Here is a 23547-nt window from a genome sequence, read left to right as displayed (position 1 = left end):
GCTGTGGACGTGGCTGGGGACGCACAGTGGGAGGACGGTCTGTCCTAGCCTCTCTGCTCTCATGAATTATATTTCTCGGAGGCACAAGTCCTTTCAGCCTTGGCCTCAGACCTGCGCCCACCCGTCCGCAGGCTGTCCTACAGTGCTCTTTGTTGAGTCACAGAAGACTCCACAAGCTGAGAGCTGGGACAAAAGCCTCGACCAGCAGACTTTGAGGCCAGTTCAGTCACCAGCTTTCCTTGGGACCACTACCACTTTTAGGAGGAAGAAGAGCCATGTTTGGACCTAGATTGAGTCCTGGGAAAGAGCAGCTGACTTTCCTCACTAGGAAGGAATGAGACTGGATGAGGAGCAGCCCGCAGCCCCATGCCACATTCCTCTCCATCCTAAAGCTTCCGCGCCTCTCCCGCCTTCCACTGGCGTACAGGGACTCAGAGTCAGGACAGGCTGCTTCTTCCAGGCCTTGGTTATGACGCTCCCCAGTGGCGGAGAGCCAAGAGTGGAAACCAGGCTTCTCTGCTCAGGAGCAGGTTCTTTTCTGGAGGGGAAGAGATGGGGAATTATCGACAGCCTCTTCCAGAGCTATCGAAAATGAAGGACACTTTCCCTTCGATGTCGGCCTTGTGCAGGTTCCGTGTTCTGCAGCCTCCCGGAAGATACACGGGCCTCTCCCCCTGACCCAGGGGAGTGATGCTCCCTCAAAGTGCCATCCAGTCACCCGAGAATGGCAGATTCCAGGACCCCACAGCAGAGTTATTGCATTAGAATCTTTGGGTTGGGGGACACCTTGAAATCTGCCCTGAGACTTCCTTTGGGGGAACAAAGCCATTCATGTGGGAGAAGCCCCTAGAGCAGATCTTCATGACAAGTGCCCCAGCTGGTTCGGCTTCAGGTGGAATGTTTTGGGAGGAAGAGAGGGCTGGGAGCAGGCTCACCCCCCTCATGGTACAGGGAAGAGCGTGGACCGGGAGCCAGGAGTCCCGTGTCCTCCCAGCACTTCTGGGAGCCATAGAGACACTTCAGTGTCTAAGTCTTCAGACTCTTTCCCCCAGTGTGGGGAGGCTGAAGGGCCTGTGAGCTAAGGCTTATCCATCCATCTCATCTTAGTTTAAATGTCTGGGCAAAACAGAAGAAGGACTTCTGGGCTTCAAAGCAGTGTATCCACCCCTACTGTTGATTCCCAGACAGTTTTATCTTGATGGTGTTTTAATTCCTTCAGTAAGATGGCTTGATTTCTACTTATGAAGGTTTAATACATAAATATATTTGAATACATATATTATTTATTTACTACACCTGTATTTATTTTTCATTTTACACATGACATATGCTCATAGTAAAAAAAAAAAAGAGAGAGCAATTCAACCATTATAGAAATGCCTCCTCCTGAAGGCCGACTGTGATCATACTTCTCAGAGATGATTCTTATTGACAATTACATGTTTGTTCTTCTAAGAAGACCACAAAACAAAAAAAAAAATGATTGAGCAGCAGTGGCAGAACTAGTCTTAACTAAGTACTCACTCCCTGTCAGGCAATGTGTCAGGTGCTGTATGCAGACCATCCATTTCAACCTTACAACAACCCCCATGAGGTAAGAATTTCTTTCCTTAATTAGGGTTGGGGAGATTTTATACATACCAACCCCAGTCATTTTTATAAAAGTGTGATGATGCTCTACTTACTGTACTGCAACCTACTCCTTTCATTCTTAAGGTATTGTGAACATCTTTCCTAATCATAAATGTGAAACTTTGAACATCCACAGAACGTTCACTTACATGAAGTCACTATAATTAAGCAATTCCCAAAGGATTTCCGTTGTGTTGTAACAAACAGTGCTACTGTGAACAACTTTTTAATGGATATTTTTGTGTATTTGTGTGAGCTTTTCCATAGGATAAATTTCTAGAAGTGGAAACAGTAGGTCAATATATACATATCAAATCATTATACAGTACATCTTAAACTAATACAATGTTATACGTCCACTACATCTCAATAAAACTGGAAAAAATGTAGTCTTAATTCCAACAGAGCTTTACAAAAATACAGAAAGAAACAGATCCAATAGGGCACATGAATAAAAATCTTAATACTTTTATGTACAATCTAGATGACAGAAAGTAAACTGTATTTGAGTGTCTCATCCATGTGCTGGAAGGGTTAGTTGCTCAGTTGTGTCCAACTCTTTGTGACCTCATGGACAGCAGCCCACCAGGCTCCTCTTCCATGGGATTCTCCAGGCAAGAATACTGGAATGGGTTGCCATTACCTTCCCCAGGGGATCCTCCCAACCCAGGAATCAAACCCAGGTCTCCCGAATTGAAGGCAGATTCTTTACTGTCTGAGCTACCAGGGCTTTCTATTTATGTGCAGAAGGCCTTTTCAAATCTAAATCCCAATCCAAAGGGAGGATCAGGACATCTGCCATATCTGCTTTTAGATTCTTGGTCCTGCCACTAAATAGCTATGAAACCAGGAGCCACAAAAAAATACATCAGTAAACGTCAGAGGCCTTATTTCTTCCTGTGTAAAATGGCAACCCAGTAAGATCTATTTTCCAAAGCCCTCTTTTGCTCCACCAATCCTTGATTTGATTCATCCTTTTTAGTCCTCTGAATTTGTGTTCTTATTTATGAGAAAAAATGCTTCCCGCCTTTCAGGATCAGTGAGTTTAATGCATCAATTACTTGCGTGCATGCTAAATCGCTTCAGTCATGTCTGATTCTTTGAGACCCTATAAACTGTACCCTGCTAGGCTCCTCTGTCCATGGGAGTCTCCATGCAAGAACACTGGAGTGGGTTGCCATGCCCTCCTCTAGGGAATCTTCCTGACCCAGGGATTGAACTCGAGTCTCTTATGTCTCCTGCATTGGCAGATGTGTTCTTGACCGCTAAGCCCATCAATTAGTTTAGACCCTTCAAACTTTCAAGTGGTAAGCAGCTCTCTTAATACTTGTAGAACAAGCAAACTTCGCTGGATATAACCTTCAAACTGCTTTGACTTCTAAAATTCTTCCTGAGCCTTTAAGAAAACAACACGATCATGGAATCCAAGAGGCCACTGATGTCTCAACATTCTGGACATGATGAGTAGCAGGAGGTGTTTGGGAAGGCTGATATGGTATCACATCTCCCTGGGGAATCTTGGCTTCCCAGAATGAGTATTTCCAACTGTCCATTCCCTAACAAAGAAGAGATTGTGTGGACCATGACCTCACAGAACACACAGCACATTTTAGATGAGAAACTTACCCAATCCCTGTCTGTGGTGTTTGGGACAAAGTCTGAGATAATAAGGCCTTACATGTTCACTGGGTTCCATAGACATTATTCCATTTGGACCTCTCAGCATCCCTGATGCTAAAGCCAGAGAGGGGAGGGTTATTTCCATTGGTAAGATGCAGATGGAGAAATTCAGAGAGGTGTGCTGACTGCCTGGTGTCACACAGAGGTGGGGGCAGAGACCAGCACAGACAGAGTCCAAAGCCCGTCCTGGGTTGGTGGAGGTGGGCCCCAGCACGTTACTCTCCAGATCTTCCCTGCTGACCCTTTCTAATGGCTGGAGTCCTTTTCAGTGTCCCCGGCAGTACAGATGTAACCAGTTGAGAAGGTTGAACACCTTTGTCTTGTAAGGAGCACGTACAGGCTATTGTGTGAAATTTCTCTGAATTGGGGATACGACCGATGGTGAGTTTTACTTTCTAAAACACAAGAGAGAGGAACATTAAATGGCTGAAGATTATCCTTAGGATTGTTGATTCTCAATTTCAGTCTGTCCTCATTCACACCCTGTGAAGCTGGTTTTGAAGAAAATCTGGGCAGGAAAAGGCCAGAATGACCTTCTGTATTCAGGGGGAACATGGGTTTTTATTCTCTGGCCTTCACTGGCCTGAGACTTCAGGGCAGATTCCAGAGTACTTGGGGTTTCCTGGGTGGCGCTACTGGTAAAGAATCTGCCTGCCAATGCTGGAGATGCAAGAGATGCGGGTTTGATCCTTGAGTCAGGAAGGTGCCCTGGAGGAGGAAAATGGCACCCCATTACAGTATTATTGCCTGAAAAATTCCATCCACAAGAGGAGCCTGGAGGCTACAGTCCATGAGGTCGCAAAGGGTCAGACATGACTGAGCAACTGAACACACACACACAATCAGAATACATTAATCTTGTCCAGAAAGGCCCATTTGTACAAGAATTAAAAAGCCTCTTGAAACCAGAGCATCCAAATAAGACCACTAGACCACAGACTCTGACAAAACTAAGAGGAACCTGAAGCTCCATGTGTTTTTCCTGCAATCTAGCATCTCCTCCCCTTCTATACTCACGTGTTCTCTCCCCTCCCCGACCCTAGCCCCTGCTCACCCCAAATTCCTATTTCCATCAACTTCATTTCTCAAGGATGGAATATGCATCTGCTTGGTTCAACTATTCTAAAACATTATCAGTCTTTGACTACCCGCTCTAGGCTTCCCTTGTGGCCCAGAGGGTAAAGAATCTGCCTGCCAGTGGAGGAGACCCAGATTTGATCCCTGTTGGGAAGACCCCCTGGAGAAAGGATTGGCTACCCACTCCAGGACTCTTGCCTGGAGAATTCCATGGACAGAGGAGCCTGGTGGGCTACAGTCCATGGGGTTCGGAAGAGTTAGACACTACTGAGAGACTAACACACACACACACATACACACTTTTGGTTCCATGTTTCCCCTCTTCCAACATTATTTTCCTTCCAGGGACCAGCTATTTGAATTTTAAAAAGGACCTGGTATTCGTTTTTAACATAAAGGAATAGATCAAGAATGGTGGGGCAATCTAGTTGGGGAATTTTTTGACCTTCCAATAATCATGTCAGTGAACACCCCGTATTTCTCAACAGCACACAGGAGAAAGTGAGGAGGCAGAATGGGCCCCAAACAAATGTTGTCTGCCACTCTTATGCAAGTGAGTGCATAGTGTAGAAGGCAGTCTTGATAAACTGCAGTCAGCGATGCCCAGGTGGAGTTCCTGATCTGCTCCCAGGCAAAAACCCTTTTCTTGGCTTTGGAGCTGATGCCTGGGTCTCTGGATCAGAGTGTTGTTTGGTAACTTTCAGAAGATTATATTAAACACTTGGCCCCAGTGTGGGTTTTTGGCAGAGGAAATATATCACAGTTACTAGACTGTTGGGCTGGACTCCTGAAAGCTCCCTCTTTTTCCACCACACAAACTCCTATCCTAGGCTTCAAAACCCAAGCCAAGCATCCCTTTTCCTGAGACGCCTTTCTGGCCTCCCTCAAATAGATTAACTTCATTTTCCCCCTGTGATCCCATGGCCCTCTGCTTACATCTCAAGGCACAGACTGTACCTGTAACTAGCACATACTTGTTTCATCCACTAATCTCCAAGCTCTTTAAACTCAAAGATCATTTTTGTAGCTCTAGGACCTAGCAGAAAATCCAGCATACAATAGATGTTCAATAAATGACTAGTGAGCAAATGATTGCAGGAATGAATGAGTCCTTGCTCTAACACTATTTATGTATCGTAGACAACTCACTCATTCTTACTAAGTTTCCCCGTTTAGACAGTAGGGGCAGTACAGTTTGTCTAACCAACAAGGTGATTGTGTGATGCAGATGAGATAAGACATATTTAATCATAAACTCTCAGAGCTGGAAGAAATTTGAGCGATCTTCCAATAGAGCAGTTTTTAGAAATTTTAAGCCAAGTCACTATTTCCCCAAGGTAAGGTAACAGGAAATTCAAACATGAAAAAATAATGATAAATACACCCTACTGTCTCTAGCTGAGGCCCCGAACACTGTCCCTTTCCTCTCCTCTCCTCCTGTCTTTATCTCAGGGGTCCAAGATGTACAGTTTGAAAATCAACTCTCTCTCACTTTAGAGAGAAGAAACTCAAATTCACTTGTCAGAGAAGGAAGTGACTTTCCCAAGGTCATGTGGCTCATCAGAAATAAAATAAGACCAGGAAAGGGATGACGATACTGGGACTTACAAACAGGCAGGAACATGACAAGCCTTTTAAGGACATTTGTATAAGTGACCCCATGGACTGTAGTCTGCCAGGCTTTTCTGTCCCATGGTATTTTCCAGACAGGAATACTGGAAAGGGTTGTCATTTCCTACTCCAGGGGATCGTCCTGATCCAGGGATTGAACCTGCGTTTCCTGCATCTCCAGCATTGGCAGGTGGGTTCTTTACCACTAGTGCCACCTGGGAAGCCAAATTAGTATTATCATTATCCCTAATTTCACAGAAGAGAAAACTGAAGCACCATTTGGTTGAAGGAGGCGGGATGCAAAGCCTGTCTGATTTCCCTGCAAGCTCTTTTTTGCCAGGTCATGCTGAGTCTGAGGTCTTGAACCCAGCTGTTTCAGTCTCCTAGCCCAGCTGCTGCTGCTACTGCTGCTGCTAAGTCACTTCAGTCGTGTCCGACTCTGTGCGACCCCATAGATGGCAGCCCACCAGGCTCCTCTGTCCCTAGGATTCTCCAGGCCAGAACACTGGAGTGGGTTGCCATTTCCTTCTCCAGTGCATGAAAAGTGAAAGTGAAGTCGCGGGGTCGTGTCCGACTCTTAGTGACCCCATGGACTGTAGCCTACCAGGCTCCTCCGTCCATGGGATTTCCCAGGCAAGAGTGCTGGAGTGGGGTGCCATTGCCTTCTCTGTTCCTAGCCCAGGGCTCCCTCCAAATACTACTTTATACGAAAGAATTTTAAAAGGGTCCTAAAATAACATTATGTGACGAGTTGACTCATTGGAAAAGACTCTGATGCTGGGAGGGGTTGGAGGCAGGAGAAGACGGGGACAACAGAGAATGAGATGGCGATGGCTGGATGGCATCACCGACTCGATGGACATGAGTTTGAGTGAACTCCGGGAGTTGGTGATGGACAGGGATGTCTGGCGTGCTGTGATTCATGGGGTCGCAAAGAGTCAGACACGACTGAGTGACTGAACTGAACTGAACTGAACTGCACTGAACTGCAAATAACATTCTTGTTATTTAGATGTATAGTATGAAGTGTTATTTACTCTTCTGATTCTCTTATTTACACTCAGCGGCTGAGGACTGAAACATCTCATTTGTGTTCAGAGTATTGTTTGGATGCCAACCAAGGCCTTGATCTTGTTCCTTCTTGCCCTGCCCGGAGCCAATCAGCAACACTCACCTCCCTCGGGATGGACCGGCTGAGAAACAAGGAGACCTCCTCCAGGCTCTGGGGCTTCAGGTCATTCACGGCCAATAGGTGATCTCCATGAAAAAATAAGCATCCCAGACGCGGGGGAGCATCCCACTGAGCCACACTGCGATGAGGATACAGCATCCAACACAAGTGTGAGATGGTGCCCGCTGGGGATGCCGGGCACAGATGGGGACACAGATTGGGCTCCTCACTCTATTCTACCACTGCTGCTGCTAAGTCACTTCAGTCGTGTCCGACTCTGTCGACCCCATAGACGGAAGCCCACCAGGCTCCCCCATCCCTGGGATTCTCCAGGCAAGAACACTGGCCACTACTGTTGCTAATTTCTTTAGCTGCGTTTCACCATATCAGAAACAATCAAACTCCTTTTTCTATTTGGAATATTTTTCCCTCTGTCATTACTCTACCAGCCTGAACCTTCCTCCAAAATCCTACTCCAAAATATGCTACCTCTACAAAGCCCTCGTCACACTTCCTTTAGCTTAGTTAATCTCTCCTGCCTCTGGGTTTCTACCGTATTGTGTGAGCCCCTCACTTATTGTATATTTAAACAAAATGTTATTTTATATTTACTTGTTTATGTAGCTGTCTTTTCCACCAGGCTTTGAGACTCTAGGCATGTGATGCCACTGTTGAAATATTTTTATAATCCTATAAACAGAAGATGCTAAGTATTTATTGAAAGTGGGCACATAATGATTACACAATGAATGACCAATGAACACGTAAATGAATTCACAGATGAGCAAGCTCAGACACAGAGAAGTCTATAGTTCTTGTCAAATACTGTGTTGAGCCTTGGATTGTGGAAAGTCTGGAAAAATGGCAAGCTATGGTTCCTGCCCTCTAATAAAGTTATAAGACAGTTGACATGTGATGTTTATGTTAGCAAGCTTTTTTCTCTTATAAAACTCATCTTCCGTCAAAATGAGTTACAAAGTCTTAAAAAGAATATAGAGTCAAATAAACAGCGGTCATTCTAAGGAAATTCTCTGCCACACCGTCTTCTGTGTCTGAGTTTCCTGACCAGCAGGTGTTCAACTGATGTCTGGACATCTTCTACCCTGGCATGCCGTTTTGTTTTAGATCCTAGATTCTTGTTGACCTCAGTAAGTTCATTCATTCATAAAATAATCACTGATCATTATTGGCAATGATTTCCTTGGACCATACATATCCCTGCCTACTTCAAAACAGCAGAAATTTACTATTTCCTGGAATTTTGGGTCCTTCTATACCCACCCACCCTCAGCTGACTCTCCTATACAACAATATTCTCAGTCAAAGACCCTTTGGGACAACAGCATGGAGGAAGGCATGGCAACCCACTCCAGTGTTCTTGCCTGGAGAATCCCCTGGACAGAGGAGCCTGGCAGGCAATAGTCCATGGGTTTGCACACAGTCGGACATGACTGAAGGGACTCAGCATGCATGCATGATAACAGCAACACAAGTCCAAGTTCTCCAGTCAGTTTTGCCACGTACAGTACTTCAAGATACAATTCTTGTTTTCATATCATCCAACCCCATTTATAATCAATAACCCTCAAATCTCCTACCTACCATATCCGTCCTGCAGCTTCTTTGAGAACAAGATAATTTTTGATGTCAGGAGGAGAAAGGAACACATTCAGTTTCTGCACTTTGCTTTCATCTGGGATATTACTGTAAGATAAGATGTTTGCAAAAATCAGGCAGCTATCACAGGCTCTGATCTGTACTTTCTGAGTGGACTTTGGCCTCTGACACCTGAGATGGTATTGTCCAGTTAAAGATTATCTAAAACATTTGGAGAAGAACGTAGATTTAAGTTCCTCATTAATACCTTCCCTCCTCCCTCCTGGAATGGGTTCATGATGGTAGACAATGAAAAAGAAGTAAAAACTGGGCTAAATTCATTATGTATCACATCAGATTGCACATTTCTCCACTGAAGGAGACACCAGAAAAGTTAAAATTGAGAACAATCTCATCAAATATTCTTGGCATCATTTAAAACCTAATTGATCCCCCCTCCTAGTCTATAACCAAACCTGACATGGCTTGCATGCCCATAATTTTAATAGTAAAATCTGGGTGATGTGATAACCCGATCAGAATGATCCAAAATTCCAGAATCTGAAAAACCAGCTAACAGAGAATTTTTAAAAAGTATTTGAAAGCGCCACCCACAGTCCAGGGACCACTGTATTCCTAGCTCTGGTACTTACTGTCCTTAGCCACCACTTCAGTGACAAGGCCAAGGTCAGATTCTTGGCCGAGTTGGAGATTTTTAGGAACTGCTTGAAAATGTGAATTCTGAGTACAAAAGGAAGTTTGCCTTTGCTCTATGGGCCCATAAAGTTCTAGAAATGAAGACTTTACTTGATTAATATAGACAATTGCACAACAGTTAGTGAGGCCGACTGCTTTGAGTCATTCGTGGTCTGTGCTTCAGAATTGGCAGGTGGAAGGTAAAAGTGAGTTCCTGAGGCTTGTTCCCGCTGATGAAGCTCCCCATTCTGGATCTCTGCCAGGGGCTGAAATTCCTCTTTGCCATCAACAGACTCAAGGGACAGCTCTTTGAGAAGACTAGAGCATAAGAAGTTAACACAAAAGCTTTCTCAGCATGTCTGTCTACAACTTTCCACGGTGTGTGAATCAGATTTAAGTAGCTAACAGCCGTGTAAAAATTAACAGTGTTTTGAAGTATATCCAACCAGCAGAATCCCAACCACAGTCAGAATTAAATCCAATAGAATTTCCTTCTAAAAATGGCTATGGAATCAAATAGCTCTTTACATTAGGACAGTTTGGAGACGGAAGTCAGCATGTGAGAGATGTAGGAAAATAGGAAAAAACTACCCCACAAGACAGAAAATGTCCCAAGGATGTCACTAAGCATTTTCTATAGGTAGGGAAACCATTCTCACTTTTTCTTGTTTTGAGATGAATAATATGCTGAACTTGGTCTATGGTAATGCATCTGTGTTATTATATCAACCCTTGAAATGAACTGACAGCAATTGTTCTTGAACAGTACATTAGCTAAGAGCGAATTTTTAGAGTATGGCAGTTTTACTTACCAGGATTTCATTGACAAGTAATGACACTCAGCTGTCTTGGAGACCTTGTCTGGACTATGAGGTCCAATGGGGTCCGTGAGTTCATCAGAATCGTTGGGAGCAATAATATCCAACTATAGAAAAGAGGCAGAGATGTAAGACGCAAGTCTACCAATAAGCCAGGTTGCCCTCTCCTTGAAGGCTCTGGTCCCTGAGACCATAAGTACCTCTACCATTGAATGCACAGCAGTGCTTGTTCTGGGAGAACGAACCAGCAAAGTTTCTGCAGACTCAGAGTTTGTTTTCTTCTCTTGGGTTCCCCATGCTCCTGATACAAGTGCACTACTAGACTAAATTGCTATTTATTTTTTTGTTTCATCACTAGGCAGTTAATGACATGAACTCTTTTTCTCCCAACCGGTGCTATTATAGAATAATATCACCTGGGTCAAAGGCTCTGACACAATGCAGGGCTGGCCTCTCTCTGTAGAGAGCAGGCTACTCTGCTCACAGGCAGGGAAATTGCTTCAAGGGGCTGTGAAGGGCCTAGAAAATACTGCCTTCTGGGGGCTCCCCACCAAGGTGGTCAGAACTGAGTCATTTGGGGCAACGGTTTCTCAAAATTCCCTAAGGGCTTTCGATGGCCTACCTAAAAAATCATCAACCATTGTTGGAACACTTCATTCCAGACAAGCCAGTCTTCCCACTATGCCCCTTACAAACAGTGTTCTTCTAGTGCCCATCTCATGCTATTTTCTTTGCCTGGAGTGCCACCTGCCCACTCTGTCCATGTGCGTGCTGAGTCACTTCCGTCATGTCTGACTCTTTGAGACGCTATGGACCACAGCCTGCCAGGCTCCTCTGTCCATGGGATTCTACAGGCAAGAATACTGGAGTGGGTTGCCGAGCCCTCTTCCGGGGGATCCTCCCAACCCAGGAATCAAACCTGAGTCTCTTATATCTCCTGTATTAGCAGGCAGTCTTTACCACTAGCTCCACCTGGGAAGCCCTCCCTTCTGTCTAATGATGCTGTATTCAGGCCTGGCCTGAGGTCTTTCTGACCACATTAGCCACTGCCAACTTTTCCCTTCTCTGAACTTCTATGGCACAGTGTTGCACTTAATTTTTGTAACGTCTTCCAGTTTTGTTTTGTTTTTTAAGATTTTTTTTTTTTGAGGTGGACTATTTTTCAAGTCTTTAGTGAATTTGTTACAATATTGTTTCTGTTTAATGTTTTGGTTTTTTGGCTGCAAGGGATCCTAGCTCCCATCAGGTAGAGAACCCACACTCCCTTCACTGGAAGGCGAAGTCTTAACCACTGGACTGCCAGGGAAGTCACCAGCTTAGTTTTTTTTGCCTTACTAGTCCTTGCATCTCATAAAGTACCTAGAAAATGCCGGACATTATAACTTAGTGTTCATATCACCTGAATGGTTGGTTCGACTGTCATGAAAAGACTAATTGCCGTCACTGTGTCCCAGAGAACACAGCTGTGAAAAAATCTGGGGTAAAGCAGGGTCCTGTGGTCATATGCTATGCGTTGTGTTCTGCTTGGCTGTTTACAATGCACCACTGCATACCAAAGGCTCTGAGAATTCTACAGTGAAAGAAGCTCGTGTAAATTACTTTGATTTACTGTTTCTAGAACTTACTTGACCTCAGAATGTTTCCTTCATATGAACACATGTCAACATCTTGCAGAAACACCCCTCCCCCTGGTTTGAGAACTGCCGCCCCCTCCCCTACCTTCTGCTTCCATTCTCTTCTCTCCACTGTCCACCTTGAATATAGCTGCTAGGTTAATAGTGAGTGCTCAGTCGTGTCCAACTCTTTGTGACCCCAGGGACTGTAACCTTCCAGCCTTCTCTTTCCATGGAATTTTCCAGGCAAGAATACTGGAGTGGGCTGCCATTTCCTACTCCAGGGGATCATCCGAATCCAGGGGTTGAACCTATGTCTCCTGCATTGGCAGGTGGATTCTTTACCACTGAGCCACCTGGGAAGCCCGGGGTTAGCAGTACTAGAATATAATTTGGTTTTGCCCCATTCCTGATGGAGAAGCTGCTACTGCCCCCTGTGTTGCCTGTAGCGTGAAGTCAACTTGGCATTCATAATCCATCATGGTCTGACTGAGTCTTTTTACTGGTTTTTATGTGTTTTCCCCCAGTAGGTCACTTGTTAGTGTTAGGTTAGAACTCAGCTAAACTATTCATCATACCCATATCAAATGCCATTTTGTATCTTGAAGCTTTCCCTGGCTCCAATGGAGACAGAAAATCTTTGTTTTCCTATTGCCTCCAGGGCTCTTTTTTTTTAAAAAAAAAATTTATTGACATTTAGCTTATTTACAATGTTATGTTAATTTCTGCTGTACAGCAAAGTGATTCAGTAATATATTATATAAATACATTCTTTTTCATATTCTTTACCTTCACGGCTTGTCACAGTTTATTGAATACAGTTCCCTGTGCTATACTATAGGGTCTTGCTGACTGCTTCCAGAGCCCTTTGACTGCACCTCTGCTGGAGCATTGTCCTATAAGACTGGTGAGACTGTGAACTTGGCAGGGAGGGGCAGGCACGGTACCCGGTCCTTTCTGGCAGCCACCACACCTAGCGAAGGGCAGGACTAGCACACAGAAGGCACTCAGTAGGGGCTTCCGAATGATCAATGTACTGACTGGCACATACCACACAGTTTCTCAACCAGGAATATTGTTGTGTCTGTTCATAGTTATTGTTTCTATCCAGAATGGGCTTCCCTGGTGGCTCAGAGGTTAAAGCGTCTGCCTCCAATGCGGGAGACCCGGGTTCGATCCCTGGGTCGGGAAGATCCCCTGGAGAAGGAAACGGTAACCCACTCCAGTATTCTTGCTTGGAGAATCCCATGGATGGAGAAGCCTGGTAGGCTACAGTCCACGGGGTCGCAAAGAGTCGGACACAACTGAGCGACGGAATGGAACGGAACGGAAATCCAGAATGCAGAGAGACTCCTCAGGTCAATCCCTCAAGTCTAAATTTCGTCTGGCATATAAGGCCAAATGTCATCTCCATGGAACCCTCCCTGGCCTCTGTCTGAAAGTCAGCTCCCTCTGCCTACCACCCCTCAGGCCCTCTGAGCAATTTATAAGCATCTCTCTTCACATGGAGACTTTTCTATTGTGTCTTCTGGTTAGCTCCTAACAAAGTGTCAACACTGTGAGCATATCACCTGTGTCTGATTTGGAACCTAGTCTGAGTGCCTGGGAGGGGCTTAGTAAATATTTGTATAAGGAATAAATGACTAATGGGTTGGAGAGGTTACCTCTAAAAGAATGCTCCGAGGACTAATATAATGGCTGTCTTCTTCTGAATCTTGATAGATTTCTGATGAGAAGTCATGCGATAGGCGAGCTTCTCTGAGTCCTGGAGAACGTTCTTTCACTAAACGCTGAATCAAGAGATCAAGACAGAATTAATGCTTTTGCTTTTTCTTTGCAAGAGACAGAATTAAACCACATGTTTTCTGGAAAAGGCTTAATAGAGTAATTGGGTTGAGAATATCCAAGGATCTTCCAGGGTTATATTCAGAAGCCCATATGACTTAAACCTGCTTCTTGAGTCTGGGTCACCACTGATAGAAAACTATAAGCCCATCTTTCAGGCTTTATTCTACTATTGGGTCCTGGAACTCAAAACCAGTGATTCTCTCTGGTGGGTAGTGTTCTAAGTCACTAAGCTCTGTCACAGAATCCTCACTCTCATCTTTTCCTATTTTTCACCAGTGCCATCTGAGAAGGTAAGTAGCCTAGAGTCAAGACACTGCATCTTTTCCCTTTCTGCCCAATATTCCTCTTCTGTGTTCTGCTCATATACCTCTATTGTTTCCAGTGCAATTTTTTAGCATTGATCTTGTGATAGTATGAATTATAGGCTTCAAGGTGATCTAGGTTCCACCAGTAATTGCTTCCCTCCCTCATAGATACAGGAAATTCTGCAACGTAGCTGCTTTGCCTGGCAGAAAAATTGTTATAATTCAGTTCTTTCAAGAACAATGCCTTAGAGCAAGATGGGGATAGGGGGGTTTGGAAAAAAACCCTGAATGTTCTCTAGCAAGTCCTTGAAAGAAAGTGAATTTTTATGGCAAAACCAACCAATATAATATTGTAAAATAATTAGCCTCCAATAAAAAAATAAAGATGTATTTAAGTTGTGTCCATTTTTCTAGCTCCACGTTCACGGAGCCAGGCCATGCTGAGTTGAGAATGAGGAAGGGTTCCCATTCTATTTTGGAAAAACAACCACAACAGCTCCCAACAATCTAGGTGGTACTCTTAATGGGAGCTGATTGGAATACATCGCATGAACAGACAAAATGACCAATAACATTATCTTTAGGGAGAAGGGCATGGAAGTTGAAAAGCAGGAGGGCAAGAGGCATTTTCTGAAAAGAGTTATCCTTCTCAGCCTTGATTCCTACCACCCTGACTACAAATCCCAAGTGAAGTATTTGACCTGGTGCATTTGATATGCTACAAAAAGCTTTTAAAATAGTTGGAGAGCCTCCAACTAGATAAAACAGGAGGCTAGGTCCTGTTGAGATGTGCCTGGTACCCAGGGGAAAAACAGGGGAAAAAAAGAGAATGCCAATGGTTACAGCTCTAAGGCGCAAAATAGCATCCGTGGTAGAAGAAAAAGACTCTCAGCCTGTTTGTTAATAATATCCAAAACGAGGAAGCCTGCAAATCTAAGAAAGCTGAGGCATAATTACAAATCACTTTCAAGGGGCAGATGTATTATAATTTTTTCCTCAAGTGGATTTCATTAGAAATGAAGTCACTCACACACACACAGAAGTGAGACTGATTTGGGTGAATACACAAAATTAATAAGAACTCTGATTTTGCCTCAGGAGTACAAATGGTCAAGTGGTGTTTGGGTAATTTTTTTTTTTTTAACAGAAGTAATCTTTGCCCTATGGGTGAAAGGAAAGAGGAGGTTGATAGCCAGGCTTTGTTTAGCTGAAGCATCTCCACCCAATGTGGATACGTACCTGGATGTTTATCAAGGAGCATCCAGAATGAAAGAATAGATTTAGAGGTAGGCAGGGCAAGCAGTGAGGCTTATCACGGTAGGTGAAACAGACTAAATATAGGATAGATCCTAGGACCAAGAATCATTCCTGATGGGTTAGGCTTTGAGGAAGATGTCAAATACAATTGACTTCTGAATCAGCTGGTATGGTGTCCTAACAAAGAGAGGTAAGTCTGATTACCATGTCTGGAAGACTGTGTCTTGGTATGGTGGCGCTGACAATCTCTGGCGCGCGGAAAGTTCCAAGGAGAGGGTCTGAAGAGGGCCTTTTATCACCTGATGAGAGTTTCTCCTGCTTATGAAAAAGGAATATTGGAATCAGGGCACAATTGATCCCTGGTCTAGAATGAAGCAACAGTCTGGTCTTGGGGTCTCTGCTCCCAGTCTTCGACCACTAGCATTTATACTGCTGGTCAGCCTGCTCCCATTAAGATTAAAGCTGATCTTGTCCCTCTCCTGTTCCCAAACCCTTGAGGACTTCCAGCCTGGCCTTCAGAGATGCTCTGAGTTTCCCTGTCTTTTCAACCCTGTATCCCTCTGTACCCAGCCCCTTCTCTCTAGTCATCTGAGTACATACAGACACACCCTTGCTTTCCCCTTCTCCTTGGCCTCTGCTTTTGTTGTAAGCATAGGACAACCTAGAAACCATGTCAAAATGGTACTAGAGGCCAGTTTCATTAATAAAGGTCTGTCTTAAGAAAAGTGAAGTGAGAAGTGAAAGTCGCTCAGTCGTGTCCAACTCTTTGAGACCCCATGAGTCCATGGGGTCTCAACCTTTCCCAGCATCAGAGTCTTTTCCAGTGAGTCAACTTGTCACATGAGGTGGCCAAAGTATTGCAATTTCAGCTTTAGCATCAGTCCTTCCAATGAACACCCAGGATTGATCTCCTTTAGAACGGACTGTATAGTCCAGGCCAGAATACTGGAGTGGGTAGCCTTTCCCGTCTCCAGGGGATCTTCCCCACCCAGGGATTGAACCCAGGTCTCCCACATTGCAGGTGGATTCTTTACCAGCTGAGCCACATGGGAAGCCTATCTTAAGAAAGGACTTAGGTAAATTTAGCAAAGTTTCTTAGGAAGCAAGTAAACAACTTAAAATTGCTAAAGCAACTTAAAATTGCTAGCATTTACATCAGAGAAACAGTCTATTGAAAATACAAGACAGGTGAGATGCGTTTCTATAGAAACCACCCTGGACTTAGTCATTCCAAAGGTAGCTGTTATGTACTTTGAATAACAATGATGGAAAATACTGTAGTTTCAGCTACTATTAAAAAAATGCCACGGTTAAATTTTACCCCTCCTACTCCAGTAATGAAAATCTGAAGTGTCTGTATTTCACCTTTCTTGTAAAACACAAAAGAATTTTTTTCTATTGTCAATCATAAAAATTACAAGGGTATACATTCTCTCACTTATTTATTCCTTGTTAATGCCAGTTGCCAAGTGGGGGGGAAAAGCTTGCATTGTTCCCTTGGGAAGAGGGCTGTGTCAGGAGCCCTGCGACTTTATTAGTAATATGGAGTCACCTCTGTATTCTGGTGTGCTGCTCTCATATCCCGGCAGAGTGATGACAGGAAGGAGACCCAGTCTCTAATCTTCTCCCTGTTGAAAGAAATAAACTTTCAGCTGGCGTGTGGCAACAGTGGTGCCTGCTCTGCTTCTGAACCAGAGAATGATTCTTTTATGAACACTGGAACAGGCACTGGGGGTAGGCACCAGGCAGATAAGGACTTTTTCCCAAGTAGCTTAAACGCCCATCCCCGGCTCCCACCACCTCCACACTCACACACTAGAATTAACCCTCATGCCACTTCTGTGAGGAAAGCTCAGAGAAATGGGAAGAAAAGTGGGAGGTAACAGTATAATCACAGGGTTTGGAGCTTTTGGCTTTGACATGTATTTGTTTTGTGTTCTTAAGCGGCCCCTTAATCTGTCAGTGCCATTTTGTGTGTGCCTCCCATTAGGGAATGCGTGTGTTTATGAAGGATGTGTTTGAACGAATGTGTGTCAATCACACCTCCTTTTCTGTTGACTCTCAGGACAGTTGAAAAGAAAGCTTTTCGCCTTGGGGTTGATCTACAGCAGATCAAGTTTCTTCATACTCTGGCTTGAGTGTTCGCTGCCTCTGCTCCTCCGTACTTCTTCCTCCCCCGACTTTAGCCTCTCTGTCAAGCAGATAATCATCTACAAAGGATCCATTAGGCATCTTTGCCAGCTCCAGAGTTCAGTTCAGTTCAGTCGCTCAGTCGTGTCCGACTCTCCGCGACCCCATGAATCACAGCACGCCAGGCCTCCCTGTCCATCACCAACTCCTGGAGTTCACTCAAACTCATGTCCACAGAGTCGGTGATGCCATCCAGCCATCTCCTTCTCCGTCGTCCCCTTCTCCTCCTGCCCCCAACCTTTCCCAGCATCAGACTCTTTTCCAGTGAGTCAACTCTTCGCATGAGGTGGCCAAAGTATTGCAGTTTCAGCTTCAGCATCAGTCCCTCCAATGAACATCCAGGATTGATCTCCTTTAGAATGGATTGGTTGGATCTCCTTGCAGTATAAGGGACTCTCAAGAGTCTTCTCCAACACCACAGTTCAAAAGCATCGATTCTTCGGCGATCAGCTTTCTTCACAGTCCAACTCTCACATCCATACATGACCACGGGAAAAACCATTGCCTTGACTAGACGGACCTTGGTTGGCAAAGTAATGTCTCTGCTTTTTAATATACTATCAAGGTTGGTCATAACTTTCCTTTCAAGGAGCAAGAAGCCCCTCTTAAAAACTGAAGACTCCTTCAGGGATGAGCACAGCCCCTCCCTAATATACGTAGCTTGCACAGTTTGTATATTGGGTTCTTGCACATAAAGTGCCTCTGAGGTGATGGTGATTGTTATGGGCTGAATTGTGACCCCCTAAATTCATGTGCTGAAATCCCAATCCTCAGTACCTTGGAATGTGACCTTATTTGGAAATCAGGTCGGGTTGTTGTAGATATAATTAGTGAAGAAGAGGTCAGACTGGAGTAGGGTGTCCTAATCCAAGATGACTAGTGTTCTTATAAAAAGGAGAAATTTGGACACGGAGGTGTGCATGTAGGCAGAACACCATGTAAAAGCTGGAGGTTTGCTGCCGCAGGCCAAAAACTACCAGAAGGTAGGGATGAGGCCTGGAACAGATCTTCTCTAGAACCTCTAGAACTGTCATGGCCCGTGACACCTCAATTTCAGGCTCCTAGCCTCTAGAAGAGTGAGATAACAAATTTCTGTTGTTTCAAGGCACCGAGTTTATGGCACGTTGTTATGGCAGCCCTGGGAAATGAATACTGTGATGTGTCAAGGGGCATAATAAAGACTAAAGTCCTAATAAATAATGCCACGGGGCTTTACTGGTAAAGAGTCTGCCTCCCAGTACAGGAGACAGGTTTGATGCCTGGTCTGGGAAGATCCCACATGCCACGGAGCAACTAAGCCCATGTGCCAGAACTATGAATCTGTACTCTAGAGCCCAGGAACTGCAGCTACTGCAACCCACGAACCCTAGAGCTCATGCTCCACAAGAGAAGCCACTGCAATGAGAAGCCTGTAGACCGAAACTAGAGAAAACCCCGTGCAGCAACAAAGACCCAGCACAGCCTAAACAAACTACAAAAAAAAAAAAAAAAAAGACTGCTAAGATGGTGTTTAAGGTTGTGGTCATGGGTTTCTTTTTTTTGTATTCCCAGGTGGCACTAGCGGTAAAGAACATGCCTGCCAATGCAGGAGATATAAGAGACATGGATTCGATCCCTGGGTTGGGAAGATCCCCTGAAGGAGGGCATGGCAACCCACTCCAGTATTCTTACCTGGAGAATCCCATGGACAGAGGAGCCTGGCAGGCTATAGTCCATAGGGTCTCACGGACAGTGTCAGACACAACTGAAGCCACTTAGTATGCATGCATAGCTAATTACAAGGTTGTGGCTGTTGGTTTCCATTCAAGGCATATTTATTGTTTTAAAATATTTTTGTTTTTTTTATTCTACACACAGGAGACACTCCATGTTATCTTACTACTTACCTGTCACAGCCAATGAGGAAGTATTCCCTGTTAGTGGTCTTGATGGACATCACTTCATTAGGGTGGCATTTAAACATCTTCTGTACAGACTGCATTTTTTCATGGCTCCTGATGCCAACTTCTACACTGGAATTTCTATTAGATATAAAGTATTAAAAAGATGAAAATACAAAATTAGGAAGAAAACTGACTAATATTTTTCAATTGTTAAGATCCTAACTGGATAAAACTTTACATCTGTTTGATCAATGCTTTGAAAATTGTCCAATAGTTTTAGAAAATAAGTTTAGATCTGGTTTATCACAGATTAAAAATATTTTGTTCAGCCTAAAGCTTAACTGAAAAATTCATATTTCAGTTAGAGTCTTGGTTCCACAAATTAACGTTTGCTAATTCTTTTTCTAATTTGCATGCAACATGCTAGTATTTGTTGTTATAAATGTTTTCTTGATTGGATACACACCGGTCAATTTCAATAGAACCTCGATGATGATGGTCTTTGTAATACGAAAGACTAAAGTCCTTTTCCCCACTCTTTGACAGAATGAAAAATCGCTTTTTCCAAGAGGTCTGAAAAATGAAAACACTTTGCATCTCAGTTAAATCTCAGAGGAAGAGAAAGGATTTAAAAAATGCTCATGAGGCTGGAGGGAGGCCTGTTAAATTTTTGTGAATACTTACCGCAGAGAAGAAAAGCTGAGGAGGTGGTGATTTAATAAAGTAATCTTGTTTGCAGACTTCATTTTCATAATAGAATGTAAATTGTTTGCCTAGTAAAAGAAAGTGAACAGGACTCAATCTGTTCTCTATAAATTTCTGAGAAGAACTGATTCAATTGAAAAACACTGTTTACCTCTGGAAAGGTCTTCAAATTATTCAGTTATGGAAAAGAACATCTATTATAGGCCAAGAGAACAAAAAACTCAGGACCACGTATGCAATTCTTATTCACCCACTGTTAGGACCTTCATTCAGATGACATTTAGAAGCCCTTTAATTCAGCTCACACCTGTCTGGCTCCCCATCTCTGGAGGAGGCTATTGGCTCTCTAGATGTGAATAAAGATTTCTCTCCATATCTGTTGAAGCACCAGCCACAGCCAGATAATTCTGCCTTGCCCTTTGACTTACCAAACAAAAGCAAAATGACCTGCTATTGAAAACAAGGTGGCAAAGTCGTTAAATAAGAGGTTTCCAAATTGTTAACTACTTCTCTGTAAGGATTGAAATGTAGAGGCAGTTTTGATTTTTCCTGTATTTTTTGAGAATGTCTGCAAGAAATATGAACTACTTTCATTATTTAGAAAAAAAATTAATGTTGCTAAAATAGAATTTATTTTGAAAAGAAGACTTTGACTTGGCTTTTACATCCAGGCTAAAATTCTAGTTCGTCCATGGGTTTGGTAAAAGATAGCCTTTACTAAGCTTTACTGAGCTTCCCAGGTGGCTCAGATGGTAAAGCGTCTGCCTGCAATGAGGGAGACCCGGGTTTGATCCCTGGGTTGAGAAGATCTGGAGAAGGAAACGGCAACCCACTCCAGTACTCTTGCCTGGAGAATCCCACCCACGGAGGATCCTGGTAGGCTACAGTCCATGGGGTCGCAAAGAGTTGGACATGACTGAGCGACTTCACTTTAGCCTTTACTAAAGAATTTGTTTGTGCTTGTGCTCAGTCGTGTTCAATTCGTTGTGACCCCATGGACTGTAGCCCACCAGGCTCCTCTGTCCATGAGATTTTCCAGGCAAGAATACTGGAGTGGGTTGCCATTTCCTACTTTAGGGAGTCTTCCCAACCCAGGGATCAAACCCATGCCAAATCTGACCAAATTTACACTTTGGACAAAGATGTGGTGATAGGATTTACTCTCCTGTTTAAAATAAATAAAATAGTGGTTTTCAAGACACTGGTCATAGGCAATAAAAGTCAATGGGCCTTTAAGGGACAGGAAACAAACTAGGTGAGCCCCACAATTTCCTTGATGGAGTTTCCAGCCCACTGCACAGAAAAGGGGAACTGAGGTGAGACCAGGTGGACCCTTGAACTGGGGGAAGAAAGATGAGAGTTTGGGGTGATCAAGGCAGCTAGAGTTCACAAGTCAGAGGAAAAGAGCTGCGTGAGACAGAATCCCAGAGACATAAATAAGGTCCCCGTCAAGCATTCAAGAATATTTATCAGTATATGTGGGTGGGAAAATTACCCAAGGCCAGATAAAGAACCATTAGAAAAAATTAGAGGGAATAGTGCCCAGTGTCCTGGTAGGCCAGAGAAAGTGCTTATTCCCTCCAGCCAAACTAGCAAAATGTCATTTATGGAGTTTTGGGAAGAGTACTAAGGAAAGTCATGCCTCAGTAGTGAGGACTGCTCCAGATCTAGCAAATCAGAAAAGCAAGTCTTAAAAGGATTGAATTGTTTGCAAGAAACTTAACTGCATCCAAGAAAAAATGCCCAAGGTTTATTTTTTTTTTTGTTCAGTTCCTCAGTCATGTCTAATTTTTTGTGACCCCATGGACTGCAGCACGCCAAGCTTCTCTGTCCTTCACCATCTCCTGGAGCTTGCTCAAACTCATGTCCATTGAGTCGGTGATACCATTCAACCATCTCGTCCTCCGTTGTCCCCTTCTCCTCCTGCCTTCAATCTTTTCAGCACAGGGTCTTTTCTAATGAGTCGGCTCTTCACATCAGGTGGCCAAAGTATTGGAGCTTCAGCATCAGTCCTTGCAATGAATATTTAGGACTGATTTCCTTTAGGATTGATTGGTTTGATCTCCTTGCAGTACGAGGGACTCTCAAGAGTCTTCTCCAACATCACAGTTCAAAGGCATCAAGTCTTCAGCGCTCAGCTTTTTTTATGCTCCCACTCTCACATCTATAAACATCTACCAGAAAAACCACAGCTTTGAGTAGATGGACCTTTGTTGGCAAAGTCATGTCTCTGTTTTTTAATATGCTGTCTAGGTTTGCCATAGCTTTTCTTCCAAGGAGCAAGCGTCTTTTAATTTCATGGCTACAGTATCCATCTGCAGTGATTTCAAAGTCCAAGAAAATAAAGTCTCACTGTTTCCACTGTTTCCCCATCTACTTGCCATGAAGTAATGAATGGGACCAGATGCCATGATCTTGGTTTTTTGAATGTTGAGTTTTAAGCCAGGTTTTTCACTCTCTTGTACTTTCATCAAGTCTCTTAAGTTCCTCATTGCTTTCTGACATAAGGTGGTGTCATCTGCATATCTGAAGTAATTGATATTTCTCCTGGCAATCTTGATTCCAGCTTGTGCTTCATCCAGTCTGGCATTTCACAAGATGTACTGTGCATAGAAGTTAAATAAGCGGAGTGACAGTATACAGCCTTGACATAATCTTTTCCCAATTTTGAACCCGTTTGTTGTTCCATGTCCACTTCTAACTGTTGCTTCTTGACCAGGACATAAGTTTCTCAGGAGGCAGGTCTGGTATCCCTATCTCTTTCAGAATTTTCCACAGTTTGTTGTGATCCACACAGTCAAAGGCTTTAGTGTAGTTAATAAAGCAGAAGTAGATGTTTTTCTGAAACTCCCTTTTTTTTCTATGATCCAACAGATGCTGGCAATTTGATCTCTGGTTCCTCTGCCTCTTCTAAATCCAGCTTGAACATCTGAAAGTTCTTGGTTCACATACTGTTGAAGTCTGGCTTGGAGAATTTTGAACATTGCTTTGCTAGCATGTGAAACGAGTGCAATTGCATGGTAGTTTGAGCATTCTTTGGCATTGCCTTTCTTTGGGATTGGAATGAAAACTGACCTTTTCCAGTCCTGTGGCCATTACTGAGTTTTCCAAATTTGCTGGCATATTGAGTGCAGCACTTTGATAGCATCATATTTTAGGGTTTGAAATAGTTCAGCTGGAATTCCTTCAGCTCCACTAGCTTTGTTGTAATGATGCTTCCTGAGGCCCACTTGATTTTGCATTCCAGGATGTCTGGCTCTAGCTGAGTGATCACATCATCACAGTTATCTGGGTCATTAAGATCTCTCTTTTTTTTTTATAAGAATACAAAAATAACCAGTACCCAACAAGGTAAAATTTGCAAGATCTGGCAACCAATCAAAAGTTACCAGCTGTGCAAACAGGCAGGAAAGCATTATCCAAAATGTGGATAATCATCAATCCATCAAACCAGGCCTAGAACTG

At 43.7% G+C, this 23547-nt stretch overlaps 1 protein-coding gene across 5 annotated transcripts in view; it reads right to left on the bottom strand.

Moving 5' to 3' along the window:
- Positions 1 to 1463: 1463 nt before the first annotated feature.
- The window catches only part of PLEKHS1 (pleckstrin homology domain containing S1), a 28825-nt gene continuing 6741 nt past the window's right edge, over positions 1464 to 23547 (bottom strand). For 2 of the 5 annotated variants that reach the window (XM_055424610.2, XM_055424609.2), the window contains 11 exons: positions 20062 to 20150; positions 19844 to 19950; positions 19381 to 19515; positions 16857 to 16932; positions 15509 to 15622; positions 13559 to 13684; positions 10276 to 10388; positions 9575 to 9781; positions 8774 to 8875; positions 7175 to 7310; positions 1464 to 3707 (listed from right to left, as the gene is read on the bottom strand). In XM_055424610.2, the coding sequence (XP_055280585.1) occupies positions 3528 to 3707; positions 7175 to 7310; positions 8774 to 8875; positions 9575 to 9781; positions 10276 to 10388; positions 13559 to 13684; positions 15509 to 15622; positions 16857 to 16932; positions 19381 to 19515; positions 19844 to 19950; positions 20062 to 20150 (1385 nt within the window). In that variant the 3' untranslated portion in view covers positions 1464 to 3527. The other 3 variants (XM_055424611.2, XM_088842343.1, XM_055424612.2) reach the window with 3 other exon arrangements.

Source organism: Moschus berezovskii, chromosome 12 (genome assembly GCF_049115385.1).
Source record: "Moschus berezovskii isolate FMDL1 chromosome 12, NW_MosBer_1.0, whole genome shotgun sequence".
In the NCBI taxonomy this organism is placed as follows: Eukaryota; Metazoa; Chordata; class Mammalia; order Artiodactyla; family Moschidae; genus Moschus; species Moschus berezovskii.
The sequence above is the reverse complement of the archived record's forward strand: the minus strand, read 5'-3'. Positions and strand labels throughout refer to the sequence as shown.